Source organism: Nanorana parkeri, unplaced genomic scaffold (assembly GCF_000935625.1).
Source record: "Nanorana parkeri isolate BGI_ZX_2015 unplaced genomic scaffold, ASM93562v1 scaffold31, whole genome shotgun sequence".
Classification (NCBI taxonomy): Eukaryota; Metazoa; Chordata; class Amphibia; order Anura; family Dicroglossidae; genus Nanorana; species Nanorana parkeri.
In genome coordinates this window covers 1,137,994-1,147,346 of record NW_017306299.1, presented here as the reverse complement: position 1 = coordinate 1,147,346, position 9,353 = coordinate 1,137,994, and the positions used below count along the sequence as shown (strand labels likewise).

At 42.6% G+C, this 9,353-nt stretch overlaps 1 protein-coding gene and 1 long non-coding RNA gene across 2 annotated transcripts in view; one reads left to right on the top strand and one right to left on the bottom strand.

Annotated features, from left to right (window-relative positions):
- The window catches only part of XDH (xanthine dehydrogenase), a 69,158-nt gene extending 62,648 nt beyond the window's left edge, over window positions 1-6,510 (bottom strand). Inside the window, exons 1-2 of the mRNA XM_018568341.1 lie at window positions 6,418-6,510; window positions 173-230 (exon numbers count right to left, since the gene is read on the bottom strand). Coding sequence (XP_018423843.1) covers window positions 173-230; window positions 6,418-6,495 — 136 coding nt within the window. The 5' untranslated portion in view covers window positions 6,496-6,510. The remainder of the gene's footprint in view (window positions 1-172; window positions 231-6,417) is intronic.
- LOC108796819 overlaps window positions 1-8,826 on the top strand; it is a 17,580-nt gene extending 8,754 nt beyond the window's left edge. Inside the window, exons 2-3 of the long non-coding RNA XR_001941835.1 lie at window positions 1,244-1,249; window positions 8,817-8,826. This is a non-coding gene — a long non-coding RNA (uncharacterized LOC108796819). The remainder of the gene's footprint in view (window positions 1-1,243; window positions 1,250-8,816) is intronic.
- The last annotated feature ends 527 nt before the right edge of the window (window positions 8,827-9,353 follow it).

The window sequence follows — 9,353 nt, the reverse complement described above, 5'->3', positions numbered from 1 at the left end:
ATCAATAAACAAAATGATCGGATTTAGCCAAAGCAGCTCCATTAACGAAATTAACCATTTCTATATTTGCAAAATTGGTCATTTCGTTTGCACAACCAATTTCACCAAAATCACTGTGCGTATCCTTAGGCACAGTCTGTAAATATGAATTTTAAAACCACAGGGAGGATACACTTCCTTCGCAGATAGGTCAGTAAGGTCATTTTCGGATCAGCATTTTTCTCAATAACCTGCAAAAGAAAAAAATAATAATAACATTATTGCAGGACGGCTGATTGGTGACCAGGGATGCAGGAGCGTGTGGGGGTGAACAGTGCTGCGAGAGGGGAGCGAGAGAAAGGGGGAAAGCTGTGTTGAGGGCGGTCTGAGTGTGTGGTGTGATTGGTGCCGCAAGAACAGAGGAAACAATTGAACGGGGTAAGTGGGGTGATGGTTGCTGTAAGCTGTGGCGTGAAACTGCGAGTGGAGAGAGGGGTAAACTGAGGGTTAGTAATTGCTGGGCGTTAAGTGGTTAAAACATTTTTTATGTATATATACATACATACTGCAGGGATTAAAGTGTATTATTTGCTGGGATTCAAGTGTATTATTTGCTGAGATTAAAGTGTATTATTTGCTGGGAATTACGTTTATTATTTGCTGGGAATTATGTGTATTATTTGCTGGGAATTACGTGTATTATTTGCTGGGAATAAAGTGTAGTATTTGCTGGGAATTACGTGTATTATTTGCTGGGAATTACGTGTATTATTTGCTGGGAATTACGTGTATTATTTGCTGGGAATAAAGTGTATTATTTGCTGGGATTAAAGTGTATTATTTGCTGGGAATTACGTGTATTATTTGCTGGGAATAACGTGTATTATTTGCTGGGAATTAATCATATTGTTTACTGGGCATAAAGTATTATCTGCGGGGCATTAATTATTATCAGCTGGGCACTAAGTGTGTATCTAAGGGACATTAATTACTAACTGCTTTTGAATGGGGCATTAAGAGTATTATCAGCGAGGCATTAATTTGTAACATCGGCTGGGCTTTAAGTGTATTATCTGAGGGGCATTTATTATTATCAGCTGGGCACTAAGTGTGTATCTGCGGGGCATTAATTATTAATTATTATTATCAGCTGGGCATCAAGAGTATTATCTGCAGGGCACTAATTGTATTATCGGCTGGGCATTAAGTGAATCATCTGCGGGGCATTAATATTAATATATTTTTTTATCGGCTGGGCATTAAGTGTATTGTTTGCGGGATAATTAATTATTAATTATTATAGTCTGGGCATTAAGTGTATTACCTGCGGGGCATTAATTGTACATCAGTACCACATGCATTAGTGTGATACCTCCTGGGCATTAACAAAAGTTGAGGGAACTTAACATGTGGCTCCTGAGCTGGTGTCGGAAAGAGGGCTTTGGTTTCCTGGAGAACTGGGCTGACTTCTCAGTCTGTTACCGGCTCTTCAGCCGAGACGGGCTGCATCTTTATGGGGTAGGTGCAGCACTTTTGGTAAAAAGACTGGAGGAGATCTTAAACTAGATAATGGTGGGGAGGGAATACAAATTGATCAAATTAAAATTATTATAGAACAAGAAACTACAGGGGCAATGAATACAGAGGGCAGTAATAAAAGGGGGAACAGAGGGCTCACTAAAGTCAATATAGTCAATATAGTTAATGGAATCGCTCCAGTTAATCAAATTAGTAAGGTATCACCCATACCAATGTCCAATAAAAAAATTAGTGGGGCGCCAAAAAAGAGTAAAAATGTAACCCATACTAGCACCAAACTCAAATGTATGTACACCAATGCTAGAAGTCTAGCAAACAAATTAGTGGAGCTCGAAGTTTTGCTACTTGAAGAGGACTTCGATATAGTGGGAATAGCTGAAACTGGCTAGACAGCACACATGACTGGGCTACCAATACAGAAAGGTACAACCTGTTCAGGAGGGACAGGGTTGGGAGAAGGGGGAAGGGGGGGTATGCATGTATGTTAAAAATAATCTAACTGTGCACATACGGGATGACATCACGGCAGAGAGTCGCGATGGTATAGAGTCCTTGTGGCTAGAACTAGAAAAGACTAATGCTAGTCATCAACTAATTGTGGGTGTGTGTTATAAACATGATTATAGGGGAAGAGGAGGAGGCTCACCTACACTCCCAAAGCAAACAAAGCGAGCAGAGTTCTGTCTTGTATTAAAAAGGGAATGTACTGTAGAGACAAATCTATAATTTTGCCACTTTATAGATCACTGGTTCAGCCTCATCTGGAGTATGCGGTCCAGTTTTGGTCGCCGATTCACAGAAAGGATATCCTTGAGCTGGAAAGGGTCCAGAGAAGGGCAACTAAACTAATTAAGGGGCTGGAGGATCAAAGCTATGAGACAAGGTTACTAAATTTAAACATGTTCACGCTGGAAGTGAGGAGATTAAGAGGGGACATGATTTTGATGTACAAGATGTTCAATGGTGATAGCAACATCAGCAATACACTTTTTACTGTTAAACTCCATAACAAGGGCTAGAGGTCACCACCTAAAATTGGAGAAAAGATTTAACCACAAGGGGCGTAGGCAGGGGCGTAACTAGAAATCACAGGGCCCCATAGCAAAATTTTCTATGGGGCCCCGTATTGCTAGTTATGCCACTTGCAGAGCCCACCTGATATATCAAACAGCCCACCTGAGAGTGACCCTGCAGAGCCCACCATAGACTCTCTATAGTGGGCTCTGCAGGGTCTCAGATGGGCTGCACACCTCTTACCTGTCAGCGATGTCCGCCTCCGTGGTCGACGAGGCCCCGCCTCCTCTTCTGTCCCCGGGCCCCGCCTCCTCTTCTATCGACGGGCCTCGCCTGCTCTAATAACGCTGGCCAGTGATGTAAGAGGGGGCGGCGTTGCTCTTAGGCGGGCCCCGCCTCCTCCTTCACTGAGAACACCGGCCTCTTCTGCCGCAGCTGCTGGCTTTCACTGACACAGCTCCGCAGCGGCCGCTGCACACATCACCGACAGGTTGTCAGTGATCTTCACAGCCGCTGCTGAGCTGTGTCAGTGACAGTCAGCACCCTTACGTGCCATAGCGACCCACAGGGCATCAGAGTGGTGCCCTGGCCCCCCTGTTCCCATGCCCCATAGCGGTTGCCTGGGTCGCTATGGCGATTGTTACGCCACTGGGCATAGGGGCTTCTTCTCAGTTAGAGCGGTTAGGTTGTGGAACTCGCTGCCACAAGCAGTGGTATCAGCTGATAGTGTTGAATCATTCAAAAAGCATTTGGGCAATTTCCTCAGAGACCGTAACATGCAGGGATACAGGTACTCTTAAAAAAAAGATCACAGGGACTCATGCACACGCATACACATGCAGAATTCCACACATACCTGTGGACCTGTGTCTTTATTCAACCTCAAATACTATGTAACTATGTAACATAATACTATACCTGAAAATATTATTTTCTTTACCAACTTTCTTTACTTTATCACCAAGTCATATACTGTCATATACAGTTACAGCATGCAAACACAAGCTGATCTTTCCACCTAATGCATCAAAGGATCTGGAGTTTGCCCACTGACCAAACAATGTACACACAAGTCCCATGATCCCCTGAACAGACCAACATCAGATGTGACCTATGTGCTTACTGGACTGTCACACCATTCAATAGATCGGGTTTGCTAGTTTAAACACGGTACCGTATAGTTGAAAAGTATTCTATTTGAAAACTCTACATACTGTATTTCTAACCCCTTTGTACAGGTGGTCAGGCAGCTTTATAGTATTGTTCTGCACACAAAAAAAAAGAAAACAAATGCAGTGACCACATCTAAGGACCTGTAAGCTGCAATATATTACATTTTTGTTCTTAGGTTTAGATATTCTTTAAGCGATTACAACAGGTTATTTTTTCTTTAGGAAAAGGTTTAAACTATTAAGTTGTAAGCGGCCCCAGAAGTGTTATGTGGTTTACCCCAACCTCATGTTACTGTCATAGCTGAACAGCTTGGCCTGCACATAGATGTGGAGACAAATATAAATAAAGGCCTATTAAAAAAAAAAAAAGGAATTTATATACTGAATATGGTCACTACAGAGGCCACATAATTAAAGTGTATCCAAACCCAAGAACAGAATATAAATATTGCAGCTTACCATTCCTTGGATGAGGTAGCTGCATTTGTTTACTTTCCAGGCTTTTTTTCACATTTTTATTTCCCTGGTGATCCTGCCAATAACACACTTTCTGTCCTAGGATGACAACCATGTTGCCAGTGGGATGCCATATGACTAGTGTGATGCCATGTTACCGGTGGGATACCATATGACCAGTTTGATACCATGTTACCAGTGGGATGCCATATGACTAGTGTGATGCCATGTTACCAGTGGGATACCATATGGCCAGTTTGATACCATGTTAACAGTGGGATGCCATATGACTAATGTGATGCCATGTTACCAGTGGGATACCATATGACTAGTTTTATACCATGTTACCAGTGGGATGCCATATGACTAATGTGATACCATGTTACCAGTGGGATACCATATGACTAGTTTTATACCATGTTACCAGTGGGATGCCATATGACCAGTTTTATACCATGTTACCAGTAGGATGCCATATGACCAGTTTGATGCCATGTTACCAGTGGGATGCCATATGACTAGTGTGATGCCATGTTACCAGTGGGATACCATATGGCCAGTTTGATACCATGTTACCAGTGGGATGCCATATGACTAGTGTGATGCCATGTTTTACCAGTGGGATACCATATGACTAGTTTTATACCATGTTACCAATGGGATACCATATGACTAGTTTTATACCATGTTACCAATGGGATGCCATATGACCAGTTTTATACCATGTTACCAGTGGGATGCCATATGACCAGTTTGATACCATGTTACCAGTGGGATACCATATGACCAGTTTGATACTGTGTTACCAGTGGGATGCCATAAGACTAATGTGATGCCATGTTACCAGTGGGATACCATATAACCAGTTTGATACCATGTTTTCAGTGGGATGCCATATGACTAGTGTGATGCCATGTTACCAGTGGGATACCATATGACCAGTTTGATACCATGTTATCAGTGGGATGCCATATGACTAGTGTGATGCCATTTTACCAGTGGGATACCATATGACCAGTTTGATACCATGTTATCAGTGGGATGCCATATGACTAGTGTGATGCCATTTTACCAGTGGGATACCATATGACCAGTTTGATACCATGTTATCAGTGGGATGCCATGTGACTAGTGTGATGCCATGTTGCCGGTGGGATACCATATGTCCAGTTTGATACCATGTTACCAGTGTGATACCGTATGACCAGTTTGATACCATGTTACCAGTGGGAGGCCATATGACTAGTGTGATGCCATGTTACCGGTGGGATATCATATGACCAGTTTGATACCATATTATTAATATGTGTGATGCCCCAATACTAGAGTTTCAATCTCATTAAAAAGTCAATAGCCACTAAGTGGGGCAAAGAAAAATTTCAGGAACAATTTCAGCCGAAAAACATGGTATCAAACTGGTTATATGGTATCCCACTGGTAACATGGCATCACATTAGTCTTATGGCATCCCACTGGTAACACAGTACTGACCTTTAACACTTTTTTAGCACGCTTTAGCAAAGAAAGAAGCAATTCTCTTAGCAGATGTAGAGAGTAATCAGCATGCTGGAAAATGCCTATAATATGAATATGAACAAGTACATCTTAGCCTCTAAAATTGCTGAGTTATCACAAACATTTCTGGGGTCACTTTCCTGTGCGGCTGGCCATAGACTTGTGTCAAGATTGGTGAATTGCACAATGCCTGTTCATTCATAGGATCTCTTGTCTAGCCAAAGGCACCGCATGCCTGACAATGTTTGCTGGGAAATGGACCTATGTGTCTACAGAAGACAATTATGATGCTTATAAATATATGTTGTCTGGTCTGGTTTCTGGTGCTACCACTAAAACTGCTACCTTTTCTGAAAATATGAGTTGCCTGGCCTGACCTTCAACAAGCATGCAGTTAGTGGCCATTGTGCGTGGTTTGCATACTTGTTCCAGGTCAGTTACTCAGTAAGAAACAAAGCCTTGGGATCAACAGCCTAGCCACCAGCATTTTCCAAAGACCATGTCCCCAACGACGGCCCATTAAAGATCACTTGACATCAGCTGCCATTCACTTAAACATTAGAATCTCGCAGAATGACGTAAGAAAAGAAGAAAAGCAAGCCAACTGATTTTTGGGTAAATATCTGACACCCATTGTCAATGAGAATGGATGTCAGAAAACCTAGCAGACAGTAAATAAATATTTTTGAATTTGGGTAACTGCTAAAAACATAATGGATAAAAAGTATTTTCATTTTTTTACCTTTTTCCCATTTACAAAAAATATAAGTTCGTCTGCAGCCTCCTCCAAATTCGCCGTACCCTGCGGGCAGAGAATCATTGCTGCCGACGTGGAACCCCCTTTTTCCGACCAGCAAAGCAAATGCAAATGTTGAATCTCTGCTAGGCCAACTGCTCAGCAGTATCTTGGCTGTATCTGACAGTATTAAAAAGTGAACTTGTCAAGTTTTGGTTCCTTTCTAACTTACAGGGGAGGAGCAGTTACAGCCCTCTCCTGAAGCCAATGATTATCACAAGGTATATTTGCATTTGGCAGGAACTTCAGCCTTGTCAGCTCAAACAATTTGTGATGCTCTTTAATACTGTACAGTGGAAGATTGCATTTTCATGGGTAGACTGGTCCACAAAGTCACTCAGCTATATCTCAAATGTTTCTTTCAAGCCTGCTTCCCAAAATCAACAACCTGTCTGGATCAAATAACAGATGTTTTTGAGTATGGAAATTATCAGATGATCAGCCGTGATAGTGAGACGGGGGTCATAGAACACTCACAATGTTATAGAGTCAGGTCGGAAGAGGAAGATGTATGAAAGCGTTGAGTCTTATGATCTGAACTTACACAGGGATCATAATTAATCTACTGTGCTGTATTAAGCTGCCATTATAATGGTAGATAGATAGATGGATAGATAGATGGATAGATAGATAGATAGATAGATAGATAGATAGATAGATAGATAGATAGATAGATAGATAGATTTACACCATATGTCCAAAGGTTTGTGGACACTGTGCGTCACACTGACCTCTGCGCTTGTCTGGATCAAATAACAGATGTTTTTGAGTATGGAAATTATCAGATGATCAGCCGTGATAGTGAGACGGGTGTCATAGAACACTCACAATGTTATAGAGTCAGGTCGGAAGAGGAAGATGTATGAAAGCGTTGAGTCTTATGATCTGAACTTACACAGGGATCATAATTAATCTACTGTGCTGTATTAAGCTGCCATTATAATGGTAGATAGATAGATGGATAGATAGATGGATAGATAGATAGATAATAGATGGATAGATAGATGGATAGATAGATAGATAGATAGATAGATAGATAGATAGATAGATAGATAGATAGATTTACACCATATGTCCAAAGGTTTGTGGACACTGTGCGTCACACTGACCTCTGCGCTGTGCGTCACTCTGACCTCTGCGCTGTGCGTCACTCTGACCTCTGCGCTGTGCGTCACTCTGACCTCTGCGCTGTGTGTTACATTACTGACCTTTGCGCTGTGCGTTACATTACTGACCTCTGCGCTGTGCGTTACATTACTGACCTGGCGGAGTTAAGTCCGGGGCAGGGGAGGGGTTAGGTGGGGCAACTGGTGGCGAGTAACTTTTAAGGCCTGGCTAGTAGCTCAGGACTTGAAATTTTGAGCCCTGCTGTACAGGTTTATTTTATTTGTATTAAAAAATGTCTCTAGAAAATGCTGTCTATTGGGCTTAAACTGAATCTAGCATGTGTAGGGACTCTTCCCTAAGCAGTAGTGTACCTGGCCTAAACTCAGTGCTGCCAGGCTGTAGTCAGCCTGAGCATGGATTGTTATAGTTCTGCGTTCATTAGGTTTCCCCCAAGCTCAGCTTAGTGTCCCTGGTAACAGTCATACCTGGGAACTTTTAGAAATTGTAATTCCTGAGACTGTGGGCAGGGCAGTGGATGGGGCTATGGTAGGTATGTCCAAATGGTGCATTTAAAGTGGGAGGGGCTAAATAATAGATCCGGAGTCTTTACAATGTTTGATAGGTGGGATCCAGATGCACTAGAAAAAAACATGGTACCTGCATGAATCTATAACTAGCCTTTACGGCAGGGTGCACATTGGGAAGGCTTACAACAATACAAAACACAGAAAATCCCCAGCCACCTCACCCCCTCACCTGCCAGCCAGCCTGCAACCAAACAAATTGCCCTGTCAACAGTATGCGTTAAAATCAGAGGTTTTAGTTGCACAAACTTTTGGCCAAAAATATGTAGAAGCTACACCGCCGTGCCAAGGCACCTCTGCAAGGTGTGGTCCTAACTCTATGTATAGGAGTCTCCAAGTGTGAGCATATTAATGCAGTTGATAAATTGCATGCAGGTGTACCAGGAGGGATCCAGATGCACTGTGTGCACACCATTCCAGTAACAATGACAGTGTCCCTGGCTCCTGTCTATCCACCATTCCAATGACAGGAAGAGTGCCCCTGGTGTGAACCAGGTGCATTGTCAGTGTCAATGGAATGGTGAGTAGGTGGGCGTCAGGTGCACGCACTATTTTATTGACACTGACAGCGCCTGTAGGTGGCAACCAGGTGCACTGCAAGCGTCTCTGAAAAGTTGTTTGCACCTGGCTGCCACCTATAGGCACTGTCAGTAGACATTGCAGGAGGGTTCCTGTCTAAATTACTCCAGAGGTACAGATGCTGTATAATGCTGGTCTACGGTATAAACAGTGCAGAGTGGCGGTTTCAGGCCTAAATGCCCTTTCTTCTATATTGACTGTGAGTAGAGGCATAGAGTCTGCATATTTGGTTGTTTTGGGGTATCTTGTGCACTAACCCCTCTCTCCATGTGTTTATCATGCCTAATAAACTCTGCAAACTTCCTAAAGTGATTGGCACCAAATGTTTTCACCCCACAAAGTGTCAAGTATTCCACCCTGAGGTTTGAGATGTTAGCTTACCAAGCTACCTGGAGGTCCGTAACCTCCAGTGGAGTGATTGGGTGCTTCACATGAAAAAAATAACATTCTGAGAGTATTAGCTATATGTCCCCTTCAGCTCTGAAAACAGAAATGTGTAAAAACATTACTTGATTATCTCTCATCGTAAAGAGGCAAACCCCACCAACTCCATTCTTCTGTGACAATGCAACACTATACACTATATGGCGAAAAGGTTTGGGACATCTGACC